The sequence below is a fragment of the Gymnoscopelus microlampas genome (assembly GCF_963454915.1).
Source record: "Gymnoscopelus microlampas genome assembly, chromosome: 13".
NCBI classification, from domain to species: domain Eukaryota; kingdom Metazoa; phylum Chordata; class Actinopteri; order Myctophiformes; family Myctophidae; genus Gymnoscopelus; species Gymnoscopelus microlampas.
In genome coordinates, this window is record NC_139950.1 from 9690709 (window position 1) to 9717215 (window position 26507).

General features: G+C 41.1%; 3 protein-coding genes across 3 annotated transcripts; 1 reads left to right on the forward strand and 2 right to left on the reverse strand.

Annotated features, from left to right (window-relative positions):
- Positions 1-4207: 4207 nt before the first annotated feature.
- trmt2b (tRNA methyltransferase 2 homolog B) lies at positions 4208-7283 on the reverse strand. The gene is made up of 2 exons (XM_084075928.1): positions 5852-7283; positions 4208-5024 (listed from the first exon to the last, which is right to left on the reverse strand). The coding sequence occupies exons 1-2, from the start codon at positions 6752-6754 to the stop codon at positions 4407-4409; spliced, it is 1521 nt and encodes a 506-aa protein (XP_083932054.1). The 5' UTR covers positions 6755-7283; the 3' UTR covers positions 4208-4406.
- A 3645-nt stretch (positions 7284-10928) lies between these two features.
- dnajb12a (DnaJ heat shock protein family (Hsp40) member B12a) lies at positions 10929-19594 on the forward strand. The gene is made up of 9 exons (XM_084077143.1): positions 10929-11143; positions 12185-12350; positions 13852-13997; positions 14493-14669; positions 15713-15801; positions 16071-16180; positions 17544-17716; positions 18164-18306; positions 18722-19594. Exons 1-8 carry the CDS (start codon positions 11008-11010, stop codon positions 18283-18285), a joined length of 1119 nt encoding a protein of 372 aa, XP_083933269.1. The 5' UTR covers positions 10929-11007; the 3' UTR covers positions 18286-18306; positions 18722-19594.
- Positions 19595-19695: 101 nt separating this feature from the next.
- LOC311059330 (DNA damage-inducible transcript 4 protein-like) lies at positions 19696-22700 on the reverse strand. Its single transcript, XM_084077144.1, has 2 exons — positions 22478-22700; positions 19696-21406 (listed from the first exon to the last, which is right to left on the reverse strand). The coding sequence occupies exons 1-2, from the start codon at positions 22656-22658 to the stop codon at positions 20883-20885; spliced, it is 705 nt and encodes a 234-aa protein (XP_083933270.1). The 5' UTR covers positions 22659-22700; the 3' UTR covers positions 19696-20882.
- Between the last annotated feature and the right edge of the window lie 3807 nt (positions 22701-26507).

Here is a 26507-nt window from a genome sequence, read left to right on the forward strand (position 1 = left end):
TGAACTACTAGTCTATATGATTACCTCAATCAATTTAATACTTGGGAAAGATGCATTGTTGTACATTTTGCAATACTAGATAGTCAATGCAATAACTGATGTTCAATTGATGATTGGTGTTATCCTGTTATCTTATTGATTGATTCATTGGCAACTTAATTGACAAATTGCTCATACATAAACATAGATTTGTATCTGTCCAAAGAATAAATCACAACAATAATACATATTATATATAATATTTGCATTGTGATCCTTTAATCCTTGTTACTTTGTAGTTTGTTACGATTTTCTTTGGCCCCTTTTACCCTGTGGGTTGTTGACCAGGGCTAATGCTACTTATCTTGCACTTTGTCTCCGGAATGTCTAAATTGTAACAGTCTTGGCCTTGCCTGGCGATGGCTATCATATTCCCAATGCATGTGCTCATGGGTTAGCCTCTCACGTCAGCAGATAATGGCATTAGTTGAATACCTCCACAATATGATACATCTGGTGATAGATTATAATCAGATGGAGCAGCAGCAGAGTGGAGCTCACCTGATCACGCATCACTGACTGGTCTGTGTCTGCAGTGGTGTAACCAAGTACATGTACTCAAGTAATGTACTTAAGTACAGTTTTGAGGTACTTGATACTTTACTTGAGTATTGCCGTTTTCCAATACTTTATACTTCTGCTCCACGACATCGCAGAGGCAAATGTTGTGCTACAAGTTACTTTGTAGATTTAGATTACTGTCATACCATACATTATCCAATAGGCTCTATGCACAGCAGCCATATTGGGAATGAATTGGGCCCCTTCCTTACTTCCTTCACAGCTGTTACCAATAATACTAATTAAGGCTCTGTTCCATTTAGTGTGGCATAGTGGTCTCTTATTTTCAAGGACCCCCATAACTCCGAGAGTGTACAAATGGAACCAAATGGACCCTCACGGGTCCATTTGTACACTCTCAGAGTTACACACCCACCATAAGGGGCCATTTGGGAACCGAAATGGAGTGTTTCTAGTGAGCCAACATGCACGATGTCAGCACCCTGACCAGAATGGAACAGAGCCTTCATTAGTATCATTGGTAACACCTGTGAAGGAAGTAAGAAGAGGCCCAATTTGTTTCCAATATGGCTGCTGTGCATAGAGCCAATGAATCCATATTTTATACTTTGGCTATTTGGAAACAGAAAATCTACAAGCTCACAATGCATTGTAATGCAACATGTTGCAAGTGTATTTTCATACCTTTTACAAGCAACATTTTGATGACTTGTACTTCTTGTACTGCTGACGGGCCTGAGACTGACTCAAGGCCATGAAGATGCAAGAATTCAGTCCAAGTATCCCCATGGCCCCCACCTGCATCTCATTCCTTTCCAAAAAAGACACTCTGTTGACTGTTCTGTCTGCTCTGCCAGGCACAGCAGCACATGGTTTGGGGCCTAGACGACACTGACTAGACCATCATTGTCATCCCATTACCTCATTCCAGAAAGAAAAAAAGAGAAAAGGAATCTCAAGCCAAGGGCACCGTGTTGCAACATACAGTATAAGGACCCATAAACGGTGGTAACCCCCTCAGACACGAAACGATGCTGTAATAACCTACAGTACTCTGTCTGAACTAAAGTGAACTGAACCCAAAAGTGAGGCCACATTATGTCATTATGCAACAGGGTGAATGTCAAAGAACTCTTAAGTAAAAGTGTAGCTGGGCCAGATACAAATGGACATCTACTGGACAAATGCTGCTACTGCAGTGTAAAAAGAAAAGGGGGAGAAAAAAGGAATTACATACAACAGTTTGCGAATAGTGCAGTGGTACGATTATACAATGGTGCTAAAAGGTTAACACAAAAAGCCCTAAGGGCTTGTCTTCATAGTGGTCCTATATATTCAATTCATCGAGACATTTAAAGACCTATACAATAGGCCTATACAATATTATACAAGACATCATCAACAGTAGCAATAAAACGTGTACAGTTGGTCGGGGGTGGGGGCATTTCTGGTGTTAAGCTTAGACTTTACTAGGACCAGTTACAAATTGCAGACAGGTGCCCTTTTATGGCGGTTTTGAAGGAGGTGAGGAGTCACACTTTTTGATGTCTGTTCCACATTTCACATTCCACATTTTGGTGGCATAGCAGTAGAACAAATTTATCTCCATGTTTGTGCCGAATCTGGGTCCCTCTGGTGTTGTGCCTGTGTGTGTCTTTTACGTAGCTTATTGAAGTAGTTTGACAAGTACATGGGCGTGTTTGTGGTGTAGTGTATCATGAAAACCAGGCCCATTGCAAGTTGCTGTACTCTGTTCTCTACCGTGAGCCATTCCACCCTAGCATAATGAGCAGAGGGTTAGGTGAGTTCTAGGTGTGAGGCCAAGTAGTAACCTAACCTGACCTTTTATGAGGTCTGAAGCCTTGTTTTTAATGCCTTTGTGGTGCTATATAGTACCATGAGGTGTTTAAAATGACAGTGTACTCAAGTGTATTCCTACTGACCAACGAGGAGATCCTGCTCAAAAATCTTGTTCTTTGGTTGACTTTTTGATTACTGTTTTCACTGGAAAGATTGTCCTCTGAAATACATATATCTTTCAGAAAAGAGAAATATCTAATCATGCTTTTTAACCATATACCGGTAAGCACCATTTCATCATAAAACGTTGTGATCTGCAAGTAATCTTGTAGATCTGCTATTTAATTAAAAGAAAAAGAAACGTTTAAACTGTTCTTTCTCTTTTACACCTGGTGTCATTACAGGCAAATGTGCCTGTAATGACACACCAGGTTCAAAGTGTGGTGTGACATCCAGCATAGCTGTGCTGGATTACTAATTGACCATGTGGGAAAATACAAAAAAACATATATAGCCTACTGTAGTACGTTATGTTCTAGCCATTAAGTAACATACAGTCCCTACATGTTGTATATAATGTATCTTTAAACAATGTAAATCAGCAAATGTATATTTTATTTGTTAAACATTTTTATAACAACATTTAATCACAAGGTTGTATCCTTGTATTTATTTCTTCATTTGAATTTGATCAGGAGGGGGCTTACTGACACAAGAATAGACTGGTTCTGATTGTGTATTGTCCTGGTTCACTCTGGTACTGGCTCAGACTTTTCATGTAATCATCAAAGTCTAGTAAACAAAGATAGGTTCAGACAGTCTGGCACAGTAAAAGTAATCTCTCGAGACGGATTCTGAAAAAAGGAAAAAAAATAGCCCTGTGATACCAACTGTGTCAGATGATTTACCAATACACCGGTTATCCCCCCACCCCCCCTGTATTAGCACCCTTAATGCTCTCTGTGTCTTAACGTTTTATGTAAAGCACTTCAAATTGCCTTGTTGTTGGAATGTTTTTGCAATACAAATACATTTGTCATCCCATTATTTAAATCCAGAAAATAATAATAACAGTCATGTCAAGCCATGGGTACGATGTTGCAACATACAGCATAACGACACATAAACTGTGGCAACCCCTCAGACACAATGCAATGCCTGTCATACTCTACGCTGAACTTACGTAAACGTAGTCTTGCAAAGCCAGACGATCAGAGATCTCTGCCTACTAATATGTTCTACTAAATTCAACGTATGGCCTTGAATGGCGGAGAAAGCAAGCTGCTTTGAAAACAAATCCTGATACGATCCCAATATGAAGGTCTGCCCTTAAGTCTATAGGCATTGGTTCTGTAATGCTGTTAGATCTTTTTATTTCCAAATGGTCTCCACCCAGTTTTAGCCCATTCATTGGATTTAGATATCAGTAGGCGGAGACCTCTGTGAACTGTACAAAGAAAATGAGATCATTATGTCGTTGTGCAACAGTGACTTACATTACAACTAAGAAAAAGTGTAGCTCTGGGTTAGATCACATGGCGCCATCTACTGTACAAAGACCACTACTGCAGTGTAACACAAAAAGGATATCACTTCTCAGAAAGGAAAGACGATATCAGTGAGTTACTTATAACCAATTAAGGCCTTTTATAGGTCATAGTACGTCTGTGTCGCATAGTGAACATAGCCAGTCCACAAGTAGATCTTTTAGATATTTATTTCTTAACAAAAAAAAAGAAAATCTTTGAATTGTTTTGAACATCTTATTTTTATTTGACAAAATAGCAGTGCAATATATGTATCATGTGGTGTCATATTGTCACAGTTTGTTTGTTAGGTTATTCAATTACTGACTCATTCCATGCTTGCATTATTCTAATTGTAATTAAACAGTAACAGCGATGGTGGTTTTCACTGTGTGGCACCGGGTGGATTCACCAGCCTTGAAAAATGGCTGTGTATAAGTGAACTTTTGCAGGCATTCTAGCATTCTAGCACTTTTATTGCTAACCAAATGAATTCCTCCTCCAGTACAGAAGACTTTGCTATCTCTCGAAGAGTAACACCAGTTCACTGTGCGGCGTGTGTGGAAACATATCCACCGGCACGGCCACTCTTGGGGAGAACGCCTCCCCTGTGAGTCTCCTGTGTGGGTCCGGGTCACAACACAGCTCCCTGAAGTTCCTCATGGCCTCTCCCTCCGGTTTACACGAGATGTAGACCAGTCTGCGAATGGCAGGCTCGTTCCGCAGAGCTCGGACCACGCGGTGGTGCAGGCCGGCTCGGGCGGGGTTCACCACGGCCGTGAGGCCTCCGTCCGGCGAGCTAAACAGAGGCGTGAGCCCAGGGACGACGACCTCCGCTTTCCCAGCGAGAAACTCACAGTTGTGCACGTCATTGAGGGCTGCGTTGTGTCGAGCGTCCTCCACCGCCTGTTCGATGAGCTCTACGCCGACGACTCTGTGCACTCTAGGAGACATGGTAATGCCTATAACTCCTGTGCCACAGCAGATGTCCAGGAGAGTACCTCCTCGCTGTGCCTTTCCTCCCGCGTCTGCCTTGGGGAAGCACATGCCTCTAATGGCGCTGTAGAGCACCTCAGCTGCTCCCCGGTTCACCTGGAAAAAGGCGTCGGGAGAGATGCGGAACTTGAATCCCAGAACCTGTGAATGACAGCACGACATGAGAACGGGATACCAAACACACTAATAGTTATTTCTTGTCAGGTGCACGATTAAAAAAGGTCTCTTACAGTCAGGCAGGGCGATTATCAGTAGGGGGAGGCCGGAGACAAAAGTAACACTTAGATTTTGTATGTAAATCACAGACAACTTGAACTATATACTATTCATCTTTTGATATAAGAAACCTAAATGTGCCCTAATAAAACAATTTATATTATTTCACTAATAAGGACAAGACTAGAATATTGTTATAGTGTTACAATTGACTATACTGACAGAAATGTCCTACACGCACTTTTAGTAAGTTGGAACAGGCAGCATACACAGTAATGTAGGCGTTTCGGTACAAAGCCTTCTTCAGCGTTATACAAAATGAATTACAAACTTTGTATAACGAATAAGGCTTTGTGCTCAAATGTGTAAGTTGCTATGTATGCTGCCTGTGCCAACTAAATGAAAGTGCCTGAAAACAACATTTCGGTGAACGTGTTGCTGGTCCCTCTGAAGTACCAATACTCTAACAACTCAAATACTTTTACTGGACCTCTAGCTCTGCTGTATGTTTTCACTGGTGCCATATTTTATCTAGAGTTGTTCCGATACCAGTATCGGAAAAGCTGCCGATACTGCCTAAAATGCTGGTATCGGTGAGTATGCTATTCCGAAAACACATAATTTATCACATGATATTTCATTTACAGTCATATTTTGATTGCTTCAGTTGATGTTGCACGACTGTTTTATACTCTTACTGTAAAAATGGTATCGGTACATCTAAAATGTTCTCTCTGAGTGACTTTTGTTACCTCTTCGTATATGTGTGGCTGCCCATGCAGAAGCTGGTACGGCGACTGCTCGTGACTACAGCGGGTCATGGAGCTCTCCTGGAAGTACAGTGAGTCCAGCTGACAGGCCGCCCCAGGACCCTGGGTGAAGTAGTCCACCAGGGCAGCTTTATGAACGTCTCTCTCTGCTGGGGCGAGCGTCTGTGGATGGAAGTACACTATGGCCATGGTGTGGCCCTCTGCGTTGCTCCTCACCGTGACCTCCCTCCAGTGGCCGCCGTCGTGGAAATGGATGCAGGGTTCGAGTGAAGACAGGCGAATGAAGTCTTGGTAACACCTGGCCACCAGCTTGTGTTTCTCTGGCTCGTTGAGGAGGTGGTGCCCGCTGACACAAACAATGTTTTGTTTCCTGCCAGTGCCAACGTAGTGGCCGACCGTCTTTGGGTTCCCATCCGCTCCAAAGTTGACAGAAAATGTAGACTTGTTGCGGTAACCTTCCCTGACCGGTGATGGTAGAATAGTCTGGACAGGGAAAGGCAGCTTAGGGCCCATAGATAATGATAATGAAGACAGCTGGGAGGAGGTTCCTTTTGACAGCTGGTCAGAGAGGTGACACAGGACCTTCTCCACTTGCTTTTGTTTTAACTCAAGCTGTTCATCGTAGCTCAGTCTCCATAATGGGGTGAGGGCATCGGCCAGCCTCTCTTCCCAGGACAGGTGCTCATTTAAAGGAGGCCTTTTCTGCTTCTTTTTTCTCCAGTTTGTCTTTGACAGGGACTTTCCCTGGTCAGTTGAAACAGCAGAACTAACACTCTCAGTTGACAAGCATAGATAGGCTTTTGGCAGGGAGCGCTGAAGAAGAAGCTCACGGTTGACAATCAGGAAAGGTCTTTTATATGCCATTGCTAAAGCCATATTTATCATTACAACTGGCTCACTGCCTCGAGAATATGATATAATATGATATATAATATTCTTTATTTATTTTTGCCTGACTCAAAATAATGAATCTTTAATTCATGGTACTACAGTACACAGGTGATATTTTAATCCTGCCCAGAATATCCTAGGCTACCCCAGATATGATTCCACAATGCTGTAAAATAAAGTTACATATATATTTTTTTACAGGGTTTTGGCCATGACTATTGTATACTATGTAATTATGTCATAAAGAAATAGCTTAATTCACTTTACAGTCACTGTTTTCACCTGAAGACCTTGAGAGCTGAAAGAGGAGAACATGTCTGGTCTAATGCAGCACTGTCCTTCTTCTGTTGTAACCATAGAGGTTGTAACGTAATAAAGTCCATAATATAATATTTCAAATAGGATTATAGGGGGAAAAACTAGGATTATAGGATTATGGGATCATCTGAAGGGTAACAACAAAGCAGTGTCACCTCTAGATTAAGCTCTAGATAACTGAATGAAACGCCGGATAGTGGATAAACATCCACTTTCACACGAACAGGAAATCAACGCGTGGTGGTGGGGGAAAAAATAGCCGATCTACCAGCCCACAGAGAGTCGCGGAAGCAACGCTCTGTGGGCTGGTAGATCGGGTATTTATTTCGGTTAGCGCCGCGTTAAGATGACGCCGCTTCTACTTTGCCCGAATGTAACCTCGCGTCACCAGCGGAGGAAAGCCTGGTGCTCGTTCCAAACTGGCCCGCGTGATCCGGTTTAGAAAACCGGATATCGTGTTCCGGTGGTGGGTTCCGGTTGGCGTCGCATTGATTTAGTTCCCCACATAATGCCAGTGGTGGAAAAAGTACTCAAATGTTCGTTTCAGGCCAAGGGCCCCCTAGCTGAGAGAGAGATGAAGCAGGGACCCCCTCTATATCGTATAAAATGGTGTTTCAGATTAAACTTTTTTTGTTTACTTGGTCTGCTCTTTTTTCCCTCTACACCAAACACGTCTTTGCCAAAAAATAGCCTATCTACAAGCTCCTCTCCTCAGAAAAGGGATGCTATAGGGTTCAAGTGGTTAAGGTAAATAAAAAAATCATATCACGCAAAGATTTGGCGGACCCCCTGTAGTAACTCTGAGGACCCCCTAGGCGTTCCGGACCCCCTGTTGAAGACCCCTGACTTAAGTAAACGTATACTGCAATGTGGAAGTACTCTGTTACAAGTAAAAGTCTGGAATTCAAAATGTACTTGAGTAAAAGTACAACAGTATTGGTATCAAAATGTACTTAAAGTACCAAAAGTAAAAGTACTCAAATGTTTGAAAATAGCAGATCTACAAGCTCACACGCTTGTAGATCTGCTATTTTCGGCAAAGTGGTTTGGTATAGGGGGGAAAGAGTGCAAGTACAGAAAGTGCAGAGTGAAAGGTCAGGTTTACTTAGTATTGTTTAAGTGCATGGTTAAATGTCTGGAAATACATGTTAACGTGAATCCAACACGAGCGCTGTGAAGCTGTGAAGCACTGCCTATGGAATCTATAAATAAATAAAAATGTATACAATATATAATGGGGTCCCTGTGTTCAGGGCCGTGCTTTGCTGTAGGCAAGGCTCGGCAGCCGCCTGGGCCACATCACAGGCAGGGGGCCTCATGAAAAAACATGACAACATGGGCCCCCAAACACTCAGCCTGAGTGTTTGGGGGCCCCTCCTGAGTGACTCAGGAGGGGGCCCCATGAGATCTCCTCAAATTATTATTTAAAATATATATAAATAAACAGCTTTCCAATCCATTCCAGGCCTTTAAAAAACAGATAGCATGGGCCCCCAAACAGTCAAACTTTAAAAAGTAGGGGGCCCTGGTGAAGCAGTGTTGTCGTGGCATTTTTAAAAAATGAGGTCAGTCATGGGGCCCCCTCCTGACTGTATGTTCTCTCTTCCCTTATTGGCAAGAGAGAACATATGGTAATGTCCCTGTATGTTGCCACAACTTCCTCCTTTGAAGAAGGTAGGCTCTTTGGTGCAGGGGGTTGTTAACTGGACTGATGATCCATGGGTCATGAGTTCAATTCTTGCTTGCTGCAGTTCTGTTTGGGGAGATCTCATGAGGGGGCCCCATGAGATCTCCTCAAATTATTATTTAAAATATATATAAATAAACAGCTTTCCAATCCATTCCAGGCCTTTAAAAACAGACAACATGGGCCCCCAAACTCTCAGGAGGGGGCCCCATGAGATCTCCTCAAATTATCATTTAAAATATATATAAATAAACAGCTTTCTTTCAAATCAATTTGAGGCCTTTAAAAACAGTCAGGAGGGGGCCCCATGACTGACCCCATTTTAAAAAAATGCCACGACAACACTTCTTCACCAGGGCCCCCTACTTTTGAAAGTTTGAAACTCTCTCTAATTCAATTCAAATGAGCCTTATTGGCATGAGAGAACATATTATTGTAGTGTCGCGATAGTATTCCACAACTTCCTCTGGTGATCTAGGAAACTTCTATGGCGCAGGGGTTTGTTGGCTGGATCAATAAACCATTGATTATGAGTTCAACTCCAGCTAAAGGCGCTGCTGTTCTCAGCCACAACAGTATTATGTCTACATTAACAAAGCAAAAGGCTCCCTCAATCCAGAGTAGACTTATACTATTAGCACAAAGAAGCACCATTTGTCACACCACTCTCGAGCACTGCATTTACATTTGAATCAGCACAATCTACAGTGCATGAGTAAGTTGAGACTCTCTCTCTCTCTCTCTCTCTGAGGAGTGAGTGTGTGTGTGTGTGTGTGTGTGTGTGTGTGTGTGTGTGTGTGTGTGTGTGTGTGTGTGTGTGTGTGTGTGTGTGTGTGTGTGTGTGTGTGTGTTTGTCAATTCAAGGAGCTTTATTGGCATGATAAAACATATGTTTACATTGCCAATCGAACAACAATCTAAACAAAACAAAACAATGAATGTACATGTTAACTTTGTGGATGGTTTTAGCATGTAGCTAATTACAATGTGAAAATATTTGGTCTCTCAAGTGATCTGTATCTGAAATCTGAGAACAGCCACACATTAGCCACAGACACCACCACACATGTTGGCTTTGACATGGTAATGTGTGTTTCACTTCAAATTGAATTGTTCTACTTCAATGGTTTGTTTTAAATGTCAATAATGAAAGTAGCTATTCTTCTTCATAATAAATGTTTTTAAAAGTGCTATACTGTAGTTATAGCAGTGACTGAGACAACAGACTGAAAAACAATGCTTTATAACTGAATACCCAATGCCACCATTGGATAGAAAGAGAGTGAGACAGCAATAATATGTGATATTATTTAATTTAATAACAATTCACTATGAATATAACTTGTAATGAAGTAGTGAGATTGGAATAGAATTATCAGACAGACAGACAGATAGACATCTGTCTGTCTGTGTTGGTGTACATTTGTGAAAGTTTGAAAATCTCTTTGGCTTTAAGCTCCCTCTCTTCATACAATACTGTGGCAGCCATAGCTGAGTGGTTAGGGAGCCCGCCTGGGAAGCCAAAGCCCTGGTAGTCGCAGGTACGATTCCAGGCAAGGTCAGCAATGTGTTTATGTGTGTCCCCGAGCAAGACTACTAATTGCTCCCTGTGTGCTTCACAATATTTAAAATCCTAAATTTGGGAAATATACTTTTTAGCTCGATCTGCTATTTGCATTACTTTCTTTATTTAAATAAACATATTTTTAGTTTTAAAGTTATTTAGTTTTACATTTATTTTAATTTTTTTGTCAAACATTTTTTGTCAAAACTTTTGAAATAATTAAAAACAAAAATGTAGGAAACAAAAAAATAAAGGGGTATTTTACTCACGACCCTTAAAAATTGGTCCGCGACCCACATATGGGTCCCGACCCAGGGGCCTCATACTGGGGTTTGCCTCGGGCCTCCTGATCCCTAAGCACGGCCCTGCCTGTGTTCTCTCTCTCTCTCAGTCAAGGAGTCCTTGGCCTGAAAACGTTGAAGACCCCTGATCAAGGGGAATCATTTTGGAGGTGCACGGCGCCGGAAGGTTCCGGTCATGGGTTCCGGCAACCAGATGACGTAAAAAGTAATTTCCGCTCCGACCGGATCAGAAACCCGAAAATGGTATTGATCCTCCAGGTTAGCCCGATCAGCGTCATCACCCAGCGCCACGGTTAACGAGTAGTAAACAGTTCCGCTGCCAGACAGCAGACGCGAAGCCAGAGACCAGAGAGAGAGAGTCTGGAGAGTGGCCGCGATGGACTCGAACAAGGACGAGGCGGAGCGGTGCATCAGGATCGCTCTGGCCGCGATCACGATCGGCAACCAGCCCGACAAAGCCAGGAGGTTCCTGGAGAAGGCGGAGCGGCTGTTTCCGACAGACCAGGCCAAGAGTACGTCGAGTTTATTTTGTTTCTTTTTAAAGGTGTCGATCACTTGTTGGGCCACCGATCTGCCTGGCTGCAGCTCCCAGAGCCTCAAACGAGCTAACGTTAGCATAACTTCTTCTTATCGAATGGATCCCCCACACACACTAGTTGCGATCACTGACAGCTGCTATTTGAAGTTCCCCTCCCCCCCACCACCTCGTTGATTACCTTCATTTTGTTTTTTAAACGATATAGGTTAATGGTTTAGTGCTGTTTATTGTCGGATCATATCATATGTCATGTTGAGGAAGGATCCACTCTTAGCTAGCCTTGGATCAAGACTGTCATAGATGTATTCGATCCGAGTCTGACTTTTACTTTCGTGTCTATCATAGATGTAAAAATGTCAAAATTGATCAAATGCATCTATGATTGTCTTGATCCAAGGCTACACTTAAGCCACAGAATGGCTAGTAGTGTCAGTTAGCTGTGCTAGCCGACAGCTGAGCTAACAACAGTGGTCTAAAAGTAACTGAATACATGTACTCAACTGTACTTAAGTAAAATGTTGAGGTATTTTTTACTTTACTGGAGTATTTCCAGTTTTCACTTTTACTTCTACTCCATTACATCTCAGAGGCAAATGTTGTACTCTTACTCCACTGCAATTATTTGACAACTTTAGTCTCTAGATTGTAGATTTTGATTATTATTATTACAAAACATACATTAACCACTTCAAAATGTACATTTTGGTCATTTGAAAATAGCCAATTGCATTGTGAGCTTGTAGATCTGCTATTTTCAAAAGATTCTATACAATGTATACATTTGAAAACTTGTGAAATGGGACATTCTGCATAATGGTTACTTTTGATACTTTAAGTACATATTGATACCAAATACTTTTGTACTTTTACTCAAGCACATTTTGAATTCCGGACTTTTACTTGTTACATTTGAGCAATTTTTTCCACCACGGCTAACAACTCCGTTTTGGCCTCTTAGCTTGTGCAATGCTGCAAACCTCAATGCAAAACCACTTCCTTCCTTTCTTTCTTACAGAGCTACTGGAGTCGCTGTCACAGAACGGAAAGCCACCCGATGAAGACGACAGCAGTGCAATGAATGGAGATGGACCCAGGATGAGACACAGAGGGGACGATCCACCTGCGTCAGGAGGAGACACAGCCAAACCTTACACCTCAGACCAGCTGGATGCTGTCAAAAAGTCAGTAAGGAACCAGGGGTCATCAACATATCCCGTACATGGGCAAATGTGACCGTGGCAAAGTTTGTTCTAGGCAAATTCTAGATTTTGTTTTCAAATAACATTATAATGTTCTTATTTTGATCATAAGACCCCATTAGTCTCCAGGTTTTCTTCAGAATATGTATGACACTGGCACATTAGAACTTTTTTTATTTTCAAGGACCACTATAACTATGTACAGTTTTTTACACTCTCAGAGTTACAGACCTGTAATGGTCATTCAGGGCTAGCTCTTTATATGTTTCTGGTAATAATATTGTCCGCTTATTTGCATGTCCATGGCAAAAACAGTATTGACAAAAATGTCCACCACAAGCCAGCATGGCGATGACCTCTGTATGAAACGTATACAGTACATGTATAAAAAAAAATCGACTTAATCCATGATAACTATATTCATTCAGTGTTCAGGTAGCCAGTTTATCATTAAATGAGTGCTAGGCTGACCTGGCTAAATAAATTCTTATTAGACTATTAGTTATAGGATTGTGTAATGGGTTGTTATTTAGATATAGCATATTGTTTAGACAGAATCATGGCATCCTGGTTTCTTGAGAGATTACACTGTTGTCTCTGCATTCTACGTATGTGATTATTTACCCTTCACTCTGGATAAGAGAGGCTGCTAAATTGTAGTTGATTGAATCCACACATGCAACATTGTTTTTACTGTATACAGTCATGCAAAATCAGCCTTGGATGGTGAGATTAAAGGACGACTTCAACCATTTTCAACCTCTCTTCATATAATTGGTCCTCACTAATGCTTAGTATAATATGGTATTTTTTGTCTATTAACTCTGTGTCTCAGAGGAGGGCTGTGGACAGATACATAATAATAATAATGAATTGCATTTTTATGGCGCTTTTCTAAGTCAACTCAAACTTGCTCAAAGCGCTTTACAATGGTTCATTCATTCATACATGGAGGAACATTGGGAGTTTAGAAACCCATCTACCAGTCACATCTTCGCTGGGGAATCCAAGCTAATAGAAACTGCAGGATTTCTATTCCTGGGAAGTTAGCATGCTATAATAGAAGCCATTGTTCTTACGTTAATAAAAATCTAAATATAAAATGTGAAATATTGTTTGGAAAAAAAAATCTGCTTAACGATCATGTCACTGGTAGGCGAGTGTCCACAGCCCTCCTATGAGACACAGACAGAGTAGATTTTATTTTACCAGGTTATCATGAGCAATAGTGATGACCGATTATATGAAGATATTGGTGAAGTCGTCCTTTAAGACTTTAAGATTATAATGATGATTTCACAATGGCTAGTTATCGCCTGGTAGAATTAAAGTGCTATATCTAGCGTTTACAAGAGCTGTGTGTGCATGTGTGTATTTGCAGCGCTGACGCAAACGTCAGCTCTGCAAGTTGTTAACGGTTATGCTCTGAAATGATACCCTCTCCAAAATAGATTCTAATAATATCGGTTTCTTTTCTTTGTAGAATAAAGGGTTGCAAGGATTACTACCAAATTCTTGGAGTTGAAAAGGCTGCCTCTGAGGAGGATCTTAAGAAGGCCTACAGAAAGCTGGCTCTGAAGTTCCATCCAGATAAAAACCACGCACCAGGAGCTACAGAAGCATTCAAAGGTCTTTTTTAATTGACATATTATTCTCCGTTGTTATAGAATAGGCTCTATTCACAGCAGCCATATTGTGAAGACATTCACAGGTGTTACCAATGATACTAATGAAGGCTCTGTTCCATTCTGGTCAAACAGAGTCAGGGTTGCTGATATTGTGCATGTTGGCTCACTGGAAACACTCTGTTACACCAGTGGGTCTAAAGTTGGGCTCCAGGGACCCTCATGGGCTTCCAAATGGCCCCTTACAGGTGTGTAACTCTGAGAGTGTACAAATGGAACCAAATGGACCCGTAAGGGTCCATTTGGTTCCATTTGTACACTCTCAGAGTTATGGGGGTCGTGGAAACCACTGTGCTACACTAAATGGAACAGAGCCTTCATTAGTATCACCTGTGAAGGAAGTGATAATATGGCTGCTGTGCATAGAGCCTATTGTATGCAAATTCCTTAAAGAAATAGCCCAAAAGCTTAGTAAACCATGTGTTTCTGTGATTTTCAGCTATTGGAAATGCCTACGCTGTATTGAGCAACACGGAGAAGCGACGACAGTATGACCAGTATGGAGAGGAACGCGCTCACCCCAACAGACAGAGACAACAGCAGCGCCACGAGTTTGAAGCGGACATCTCTCCAGAAGACCTCTTCAACATGTTCTTTGGAGGAGGGTTCCCATCAAGTGTGTAGAACATTGATTCTAAACCTTTTGTCGTTTCAAGGACGAACACCAGAAGTGGACACAAGACAAGGGCTTCTGTCAATACTCTTTGTTTCATTTTTGCATTGGATTATTTGATATGCATTAGGCCATGGACCCCACCCACTCTCTGAGTGGACTGCCCCTCAGGCTGATAATCAGGTTACCATGGACCCTCATTTGATATGATTGTTTCTCTCCGGTACCCCCAATTTACAGCAACCCACCCACAGTTTGATTTTAGGGGGTCTCCAGATGATTTAACCAACCAACATACAGTATGAATGTATACAGGGTATCTGCACATTTCTAAAGTGACAATTTAAGGACTTTTAAGACCTTCTGTAATACCTCTAAAATTAATAATTAAATAAGACCATTACAGCATCAAAAGTAATCAACAAACTGTACTATAAAAAATGGTCAAACATTGGCCAAATTGTCAAATATTACCTAAGAAAGAGCCAAGAGGTAAACATTTTGAAAATAGCCGATCGGCTATTTTCACAATATTTATCTGTGGAACCGAGTCATGCATTGCCTCAACTCCTACAATTCCAAGTGCTTGTCAGGGTTCCCACTCCCCAGTTCAAATATGATTATTTTGAGGGGTCACAGCCTGAAAAGTTTGAGAACCACGGATCTACACTAAAATCCTCAATGTTAATTTAACTCTGGAGTTACAGATCAGTAAAGGTCCATTTGGTTCCTAACTATCAATCATTTAGCTGGGGACCCCCTGGAACCGCCCAATGGACCCTTGAGGGTCCCTGGACCCATGTTGAAAACTAGTGGTGTGGAAGATCAGTTTATACAGCATCAGATCATTTATACTTAATTTATATTCCGTAGAATGAAAGCGTTGCATCGCGGCACATTGTTGGCTCGAAGAACTGATCTTCAAGCTAACTGCATCGCAGCATGTTGTTGGCTTGAAGATCACTTATTTTAGGTGTTTATCTGTTATGTGATTGATTGATTCTCATACCATACCATCCTCATGTATACCTTATTTTTTTCCCTAGGCAATGTACACGTTTACAGAAATGGCAGAATGCATTTTGGCCATCAGCAAAGACAAGGGGAGGGGAGGCGAGATGGACAACAGAGAGATGTAAGTTCAACAAGTAATATCTGTATGTAAATATATTCATTATAATGTGCCTTCAGATTTCATTACACTTAATGCACTTTCAACCTGACGTCCCTATTTTGGGCATGTCGTAGGTGAAAATGTTAACAAGCTCACAACGTGTCAGGAAGCGACACATTGTGAGCTTGAACATTGGCTATTTTCACTATTGTCTAAAGTATAAAATGGGGCTTAAGTGGTTTAATTCGTGTCTGGTTATGAAATGGCTGTGATATGTGTTATTTACGCAGGGTGGTCTGGCTCTGTTCGTCCAGTTGATGCCCATCCTCATTCTCATCGTGGTTTCTGCACTCAGCCAAATGATGGTGGCACAGCCCCCCTACAGCCTTAGCTACCGCCCGTAAGTGCAAACTCACTTGTTTATTCCAGGGTTTCTGCACGTTGTTAAAAAAATATGAAATCAGTTTTGCCAACATGAAGACCTTCAAAGCTATTCGAAAGTTGTTTGCTAAAAGAAAGCAAATGTGATCAGTAACTTCGATTAGGACGTGTTTGCTTCCATATGATTTAGGTTGTGCATTTTTCCACAAGCAAATTACTAAATTCAATAAACTCAATCCTGCTGGTAGGGTAAGAGTACTGCCAGTAGTCAGGGTCTTGACCGAACTTGCCCGTCTAACGATGGCTAGACGGGCAAAGTGTGGCGGAGGTAAACATTGTTTACCCACCTTGTCATTTCAGAAATAACACGGACCTCTACCGGTGCGTTTACACATGGTGTACAATGGCTGGGCTCATTTCCTCTTTCACCGTAACGTTTGGGAACTTGGGGGATTTGTTAGTTTTAGTCGTCTTTGCTAAGGGCAGATTGTGTACATGGGTCTGTTCATATTGTGATTATTGTGCGTTGTCGGTTGGAGAGAAAACAAGCGCTCCCTACTGTGTTGCTGCCTTGGATCTGGATCTGACAGCGAGTCGAGACAGATAGTTGAGAAAGGATTGACAATATGTGAAACAAAAGGGTACTAAGGGACTATCAGCCTAAATGTGAAGCTAGTGTTTATCCAGAGAGAACGAGAGAGGAGGAGAGAGAAGGAAGGAGACTGGAGGGACAGATGAAGGAGATGATGGATGAAGGGAAGCTGTTCTACAGAAATAAGAGGGAAAGGGTAAACGATACAGGAGGCATGGAAAGGCAGATATATATTCATTCTGAGAAGACGGCCAAGAAAAGAGGAAAGACAGATGTATATCTCACGTCAACACATCATGTCTTTTGGTTGTAAAATAGGTCTTAAATATCCACTTAAAAGTGGTATTAAAAGGTCTTTACGTATTATTTGACAAAGGTCGCAATCTTTGATGGTGTTTATTAATAGGCTTGTCCACCAGGCTCTCATTGGCTTCAATGCATTCCGTCAAATAGTTGGCCGGCTCCAGTTGGCTTGTCATGGCGTAGTACGTCTATCCTTACCTTATTTACATAGCCTGGCTTGCAGATACCCTGAGATAGAATGGCTGTTCTCCATTTCATTCTGGCAAGTCCTCATTTCTCTCTTTCTCCTTTTGTGGACCTACCGACGATGCTTTACCACTCTTTGCACCTCAAGTACCTTATGCTTATTATGTTATGTGTATATATGTAGATACAGTATCTACACATAGATATCTACATACAGTATACCCACTAATTTACACCTGTAAACCTGTGATGTTGACAATGGAACTGACACGGATTCTCTCTCACTCATTTGTTACATCAGGTCAGTGGGTCATATTCACAAGAGGCATACACCCGCCCTGAGGGTGCCTTTCTACGTGAGCGACCGTTTCAATGAAGAATACGCCGGAAATAACTTAAGGAATGTCGAGAAAAGTGTGGAGGAGGACTACATCGGCAACCTTCGAAACAACTGTTGGAAGGAGAAGCAACAGAGTGAGTATTACTGTACCATAGCACAGTTTTCTTTCATCATTTTTGTTGTGTTTTATGGTGGGATAAACGGGCATCTCTTGGTTAATCACTGTCTGGGAGAAACCTTGTATGATCAAAACTTACTTTTCAGGAAATGGAGAAAACAAAAGAACCTTTGTTTCAATGGATACAATGTAGTTATTATTTAGTCACAAGCACATGTTAATACTTTTCATTTGTTTTATTTATAAAGTGTTTCTAAAATAGCTAAAATAGCAGATGTACATGCACACAATGCGTCACATCATAATGCAACGCATTGTGAGCTCGGCTATTTTCACTACTTTTGCGTGACAATCTTGTATGACGAAGTAGGGCGTTATATATTTACGGGGAAACAATGACGGCAATGATTTGGTTTGTTGTTGTTGTCAGGCTCATGATTGCTCAAAATGCTCTTCTTTGCAGAGGAAGGATTATTGTACCGCGCTCGTTACTTTGGAGATTCTGAATTGTACCAAAGGGCACAGAGAATGGGAACGCCTAGCTGTTCTAGACTCTCAGAGATTCAGGTTATACTCCACGGTTAGACATCACTGGCACACATATGGGTGAGTTGCTGCAATGTTGTTGTTTTTTTACTTAAATCATGCTGTTAATTGTGGTACATGCTCAGCTCCTACCAAGCAGTGCGAAGAATTGGGCTGCATCATCTGTGCATCATTTATGTATAGGATGCCAAGCTTGATGCAAGTCCATGATAATTCACTACACCAATGTCTGTATTTTTATGCTGTTTTTGCACACTTATAACCCTTTTTATTACCCTAAATTACAGAATATTTTCTATTTTATATAAATATTGGACATTACTTGTAGCACAGCCTGGTGGAGTCTGTCGCACCAGCATTTAATTGCACATAATGTTATGAGCACGTGACAAATAAAAGTCTTTGAATGTGATCCCATGTAGAATGACTGCTGTTGTTATTATTGTGCCACTGACACCAATTTCATTTTTCATAGGTTCTCTGGTACTTGAATCTTAATCGGAAGAAATCTGTCGGAGCCCCACACTCAAATTGGAGCATATTTACTGCAGCAACACCAAGAACATCAGAAATGCCTTACCCCCCCACGGTGGGCAGCAGATCTCAGCAGGGAACCCCTCTCTGTAGATTGACCTCCTTGTAGAACAGTGGTTCTCAAACCTTTTTTTTTTATTTCAAAGACAACCCATAACTCTGAGAGTGTACGAATGTAACCAAACGGGGGTCCGTTTGGTTACGTTTGTACACTTGCACAGTTAAGAGACATGTAAGGGTCCATTTGGAACCCCCCTTCAAGGAACCCCGAGGGGTCCCTGGACCCGCACTTTGAGAACCACTGACTGTAGAACTCTGAGACGGCTCGAGTCGACGGCTGGCATTTTCTAACATTAGTGTCTTCAAAGATGGTAGCAGTTCAGGTGGAGTCGCGGCTGAGAGTATAACAGCGTAGTTGTCTTTTTTGAATGGTAAATGCAAAGCTGCTGAGATTTACCGTTCTCTCCCAAATCCTTTTGTTTTCCTGAATACTTTGAGAAACCTCAAGGGCCTTCTCGTAGAGATTATCTGAGCCACTGACAAAGTGTGTAATTTTTATAGTTCATACCAAGTGTAAATATTAAAAACTTACTTTTAACAGTTGCAGGATCTAATGGAGTTAAGCAGATATCATTTATCTTTTTAATTTAATTGTTATCCTGTGGATTTTGCTTGTAGCCTGTTTGGATTAAGAAGCAGTGGAAATTATTGCACAAAACTAAAGTGAAACCATATTTATTAAATTAATCCTGCTAAAAGCTGTTTCCGTTTTTATTAGATTTGGTTTTATTTGAATTCAATGTGTTGGGTCATGTTTTTCTAACTTTTACAGCTATAAAACTCTGATTTGATATGGTTTTCTTTCAATAAAGACAATTGTTGACTTAGATTTAAAAATGACAAATGCAGGCAATGCAGGCTTACTCAAAATATTTTATTTGTTCAAGTTTTATGCCAGTACAAAAACAAAGTAGCACTGTTTTGAATAGCAAATATGTAACATGAACCTTCCAGGGTTCTGAATTTGCATTCAACAACAAATCAATGCATACGTCACACACAAGTATATCTCTACCGTCCCACATTTCTCCATGTGAAAAATTCAAGATTCAATTTTGATCACAGGCTCATACATGAATGTGCAGTTAAAGGTTTGTAGCTGCCATTAAGACTTAAAAAGTTACTTCCACAGAAAACTAACTTGGAAACATACATTTGTTTTGGTTTTCGGTAATCAGTAATTCACAAAACCTTTCATAAAATGAATAAATCAACCAACATGTCTTTTTTCCACTGAACATGGGCTCACTAAGACAAATCATTCAAGACCTTGTCTGCAGTGCTGCTGGTTTAGGCTGTGATTTAAACATTCGTTTTACCAGGTGGTCCACATCAATTAAGTTCAACTTACTGTTGAAAGTGCTTGATCGACAACACTCCTACATCAGTAGCTCCCCAACATTTCATAACGGGAATACATGCACACAATCCATAACACATCGAAACAATTAGACCAGTGGTGGAAGAAGTACTCGGAAGTTCTACTTAATTAAAAGTAGCAATACCACAATGCGGGAATACTCTGTTGCAAGTAAAAGCCCTGTATTCAAAAATGTTGCACAAGTAAAAGTACAAAAGTATTGGCATCAAAATATAAGTACCAAAAGTACTCATTATGCAGAATGTCCCATTTCACAAGTTTTTATACTCAAGTACTTGAGTAAATTTACTTAGTCACTTTCCACCTCTGTCTATGACATCAAATCAATAAGTTTTTATACTCAAGTATAGTACTTGAGTAAATTTACTTAGTCACTTTCCACCTCTGTCTATAACATCAAATCAATAAGACACATAATTGAAGAGCTTGTCTCCAGTGCTGCTGGTTTAGATAAAGTGATTTAACATTCGTTTTACCAGTTTTACTAGATAGTCCACATCAGGTTCAAGTGTTTAACCACATTAAGACATTGAGTTTAACCACTTGAACCCCAGCATCCATATTCTAGGGGGGAACATTAGCCAAAAACCCTAACACTAGTTTTGGCGAAGAGATTTGGTGTTGATGGAAAAAGTAGTCTAAGTCTAATTCAAGTGCTCCATCAACAGCACTCCTCAATAAGCAGCTCCCCTGAACAGTACAGTTTCCTTTTGATAGCCCTGAAGCCGGGACTGAGCGTGAGTGTGTTTTTATGCCTAGAAAAGACAGAACCCTGGGCTTGCGGCCGCGCCGGGGACTTTTTGCCCTTGAAGAGTTTCTGAACCTTGTGCCACAGCCCGGCTTCAGGCCTCAGCACCAGGGTTACGTGGAAGGTTGGCACCAGGCTGGCATCAACGGCCATTTCTTCAATACAGCACGGGTCCACGTTATCTCCCTGCTCCACGCATAGGTCAATGTGCGCCCCCCTGAGGCCGCAGGGCTCACTGTCAGCCAGGTGCAGCAGCTCCTCTCTGATGTGCTGCAGTAACAGGTCAGGTAGGATGAGTTTGGGGCAGCAGCCCATGACTTTAAGACGTGATTCATCGCTGAGGCTTTGTGCTATGGCCGCCACGACCTCCGTAGCCAGAGTCTCTTCCAGAGGATGGCAGAGATAAGTGCTTTCTGACTCGGATATGTCCATAGAACCTAAAATAAAGAAGAACACACATTAGTCAAAACCTTAGTGTTATTAATTTAGTTAAGGAATTGTAGGGTCCATTTTGGACACCTGGTGGTCCCCAGACCTGACATTGAGAACCAGTACATTAAGTACATAGTAGATTCAAGATTTGTATTGTTCCCATAAACGTACCAACAAGATACAATAGAAAAGGAAAATGGCAATACAATAACTGGTAATATTAGTAAATAAAAAAAGTAACCAATATAATACAATACAATAACAACCACACTGTGGGGTGCCTTTGTTAGGTGCTCTGTGCATGGGTCCATGTCAAGCTACTTAGATTTGACTAAACGGTATGTGATTTTAGGTTAAAAAATGTTTTAAAAAAAAGTAAAGCTCTCATTGTAATCAAGGCCATAGAGTGTTTGTTCATTAACAGGGGTCTCCCCATCGCTCCAGCTCTTGCAGAAAATACATTCAGGAGGATTGCCAGTTTCAGCCAATCAGGACACACAATGTTATAGCGTGCCACTGTCTGCTCAGTCATCACTTGTCATTTCACTTGTTTAGTACCCTCTCCTGATTGGATCAAATTGGTAGCCCAACCTGAAAATGCATTTTCTGTTTACTAAAGTATATCAATGGTTATCTACTATCAGAATATAGAGCTATTTGATTGACTGATTGATTGATTGATTGAATACTTTCGATCAATCATCAAACAGTTTGCCAAATAAAAAGAACAGAAAGTACAGTTCTATACAAGGTCTACTAAAATGATTAAAACCCAATAAAGCACTATGGCTTGTTTCCAACAATTTAACACTTATTACAACAAAACACATATCACACTGCACCTTTAATTGCATGTCATTTGTTCATTCTAACATAAATGTTGCAGTTGATCAGAACAATGCAACTATGTCTTTATATTTTTTTAATCTGACAATCTAAATGAAGGAGGGGGCTGAACATTGCCTACTGGATGGCAATGTTACTCTTGTGCAAAACATGATAACTTTACCTTGCCTAAACAACAGACAATGCTCGGTCTCTTTGTGCAACAACCAGTAAAGAGGAGACACACTCACCAGTTTCACTGCATTGGTCTGAGTCCAGGCTGTGTCTGGAACCCTTGTTGTTCAGGTCAGTCAGCTTCTGGAACAGAACATTTCCCCAGGATAAGCGCGTTGATGAACCTCTAGGATGATCCTCCACCGGGGAGGGAGGAAAACTGCTGCCATCCATGGAATTGTCGCAAGAGAAAGACATTTTGATACAAAATATAACAGCTACTGTAAAACAGGACCACCAGACCAGCTGGAAAAAAACAGTGCACTAGGCAACAATGGAACAATGCGTTAAATACCCAAGCCGAGAGGCTCCTCCCACTGGGAATCCTGGCCAATGAGAGTGCGCGACACGTACCCAGCGTCCTACACTGCCTGGTAACATTTTTGGGTCCATTGGAGATTGGATACGGACAGTAAGCGGCGACGCCGAGCCGACCACCCTACCCCCACCGTAAATCTCTCTCTCACTCTCACACAGACTTCAAAGGGGCTTTATTGGCATGAGAAAACATAGAAAACATACGTTTTTACATTGCCAAAGCAAATACGACACAAACCAAACACACTTTGGAAGTGTAGGCCTACCCCCCACTCCATACTAGTCTTCTCTCCAAACTACCCTATGAAACTACCCCACCACCAGTTTTGACAAAGTGCGTCAAACAATATTTCTCAAGAAAGAAAGGATTTCAACATACAACTTTGTCATCATTAATACCCACTGACATCTAGAAAATGACTTTCAAAAAGCCCATGACGGTAATATTAAGTGTCACAACTTAATTATCAGGAACATAGAACTCCATAATCAGCTTTTGTTTTAACATAAAGTAACATTTGGCTGACTGACAGCTGAAGGAAAAAACATACAGTAGGCTACATTACTGAAACACCACATTATGAATTTCTGTTCAGTCATGTTAAATAAAAGTGCAGTTTCATCACAATCACTAGGTTCATCATCATCAGCTGTGCCTTCATATTTCACAATAATTGTAGAGTGACTAAGTGAACACAATGCTGAATAATAGCCTAGGCTACTGGTGGTTTGGACATGCATGGTTTACAGACAGTTTGCATATAGCTGGCGTTTCCCCCAATCCTCGTGTCGAGACAATTGTGAAGACCAGGACGTCGCAACTATCATGATTTGTTTAATTTAGCAATAGTAAGCTCCGACATTAAACAGTAAACCCGAACCAAACCCGCACCCTAACCCTAACCGCACGCGGATGCCACATAGTCGGAGAAAAGGTCTGTCGGATTAACGCATGCCTCCCGTTTAGGACTACGCACGTAGCCTACCTACACACATGTTGCTGAGCGTCGAATTGCCACAACGCATTGCAAGTAGTCATCCAGGTGCCCACTTTTCCTAGTGCCCACTCTACCAGGTGCCCAGTTATCCTGGTGCCCAGTCTTCTCCACCCCTAAGTGCCCACTCTACCAGGTGCCCACATTTCCCTAGTGCCCAGTTATCCTGGTGGTGCCCACTCTTCCAGCCAGGTGCCCACATGTCTCTAGTGCTCACTCGTCCAAGGTGCCCAGTTGTCCCTATAGTGCCCAGAATGTTTTGGTGCGCACCTATCCTGTTACTGTCTAGGGTAGCACAATTACACATGTTCTTTATTGAAAATGTTTAATTAGCCTAATTAGGAACGAACAACTGGACGCTGTCTACATTTCTTTAATAATGAATGAATATGCTACTATCTATAACTTAACTAGTAACAAAATATTTAAAATAGTAATGGAGTAAACGTATAATATTTGCCTCTGAGCTGTTAATTGAGTAGAAGTATAAGTACTGAAAACTGGAAATACTCCATCCAGTAAAGTAAAAAATACCTCAACATTGTAGCCTACTTTATAAGTACAGTAGCCTACTTGGTTGCTTTACACCACTGTAGGCTACCCCCCAGTTAACTAGCACCCCGGCCCTAGGTGGAAAGACTGGTGACGCGAGGTTACCCCGGCCCCGGGCCATAACCGGCCATAACTCACCATGACATTAAAACCTAGTCGACACGTACGTTTGAGCACGTTCTGCTCAAACAAAAGGTTTCCCAATTGATGACTATAGGCCTACAGTGGAAAATTCCAATGCTCCCCCAACAATTTGCAGAGGTAGGCTGTTTGCAATTCATGTCATTATTGCACAAAAGCCCATGCATGCACACTACCCTGGAAACCAACCTGCTTTGTGCATCCAGTTTTCAGTTTATGGTCTGAGTATCTACAGTACGTTTTTTTTTTGTATCAAAGATTGATTAGGCCTATAATACAAAGTAAGACTACAAGAAAAGTGTTTGTGTAAACACTAGTGTTGTTGTGTTTCAGTCCTCATCTCTACATAGATGATTTGTTTCTTTGTTTTACTCTAACCGAAGTAGCAAGAAATGTAGTCAAAATGCAGAAATGGGAAACCAAAGAAATAGGAAATCAACACGTATCTATCCAGAGCCAATCCTTCAAGGGTGTAGTACAATGAATCACCAGAAGATGGCGTCAGTGAATCACCTACATTCTTATGCAAAATAGTAATAAAGGAATGTTACTATTCTATTCAGTATAGGCAGCAGGCATAAATAATGTTAAGAGATTTTGCATGCGTGTGCGTGCGTGCGTGCGTGTGTGTGTACACTCTAGTGCTTGCATACATACTGTATATTAATGCATACATGTATTATTTATCCACAGGCTCTGGCTCTCCCTTGGGCAGTTAATTACAAAATAAGCCTTGAATGGATTCAGTACATGTTACATTTGGTAAGAGGCGCTATCAATGATCACAGCTGTCTTCTCTGTTCACTTCATTAATGCATGCCTCTTCATTCTGGAGATGGAATGGAGATCTCTCACATTGGCTGGGATATTTTGCCCGGGGTGAAGCTAGCTAATGAAAAAATGTGGGAGATATTCAAATCAGTATCATTATTATTTCAAGCGTTTGCCTTGATTGAGATCAATGTAGGATTACTTAAAAACATTTATTGTGAAAATAGCTTATCTACAAGCTCACAAAGCATCATGATGCAATGCATTGCAGTGATTTTTGCTATTTTTGAACACCATTGTAATACAGTGTTAAGTGGTTAACCAGACAAATCGATGAAGTCGATAAGAAATCCATTATGTTTTCATGTCGATTTGTTGATATAATTTTATTTTTTAAAACTGCTTCTCTGTAATTTGATTAACCTACATGAGCAAGATCAAGTCAGTTATTGGTTCTAAATATTGGTTTTGATGTATTTTCGGTTAATTGCCCAGCCCTAGGCAAAGCATTAATTGTAACCTGTCATACAAAAGACGAAATACATTGTGACAGCTCTTGTGTTCTACAATTCAAAGGGGCCTAGGAGAGCTGTTAGGCTAGCCTGCCTCGGGCTATGTAAGACATGAATAATACATTTATCACCAAATGGTTGCTTAAGTATGGATTTTCTCCCCCCAGGAACTTACATTAATCAGAGGTGCTTGGTAGTAAAACACAGAGAGATTTGTCTCACAATGGTATGGAGATAATGAGGGGAAACCAATTATAAACCACGTTTAAGGAGAGTAGCCTACACAAAGTAATCCAGATTTTACCCCTCTGAAAATGTTAAAAATTAAACTGAAATAAACTCTTACATGTGTGAATTACTGGGAAAAATGTTAACCCAAATCTTCTCTTATGGGGTCCCTAACACAAAATATATCCAGATACCCCCAAATACATAACAATTTGGGGGTCCTTGACATGAAAATGTTTGCGGAGAGGACCACTGGTTAGTATACTATTCCTGCCCTGTTCTCTGTCTCTCCTGCTACTCTGTAGGTATGTAATACACCAAATGAACAGGGTTTTACAGGTCAATCCAGGATTCACTTTAAAGAAATTCAACAAACAAGTCATAACTAAAAACAGTGTTCTCTCTCAAACCTCCTAGCTGTTCACAGTGCATAATTTCCAAATTAATTAATTAATCAAACTGGTAACACTTTAGTTACTTCCTACAAAGGATGTAACAGTGGACAGTTGCACAGTGGACAAAGAACATTT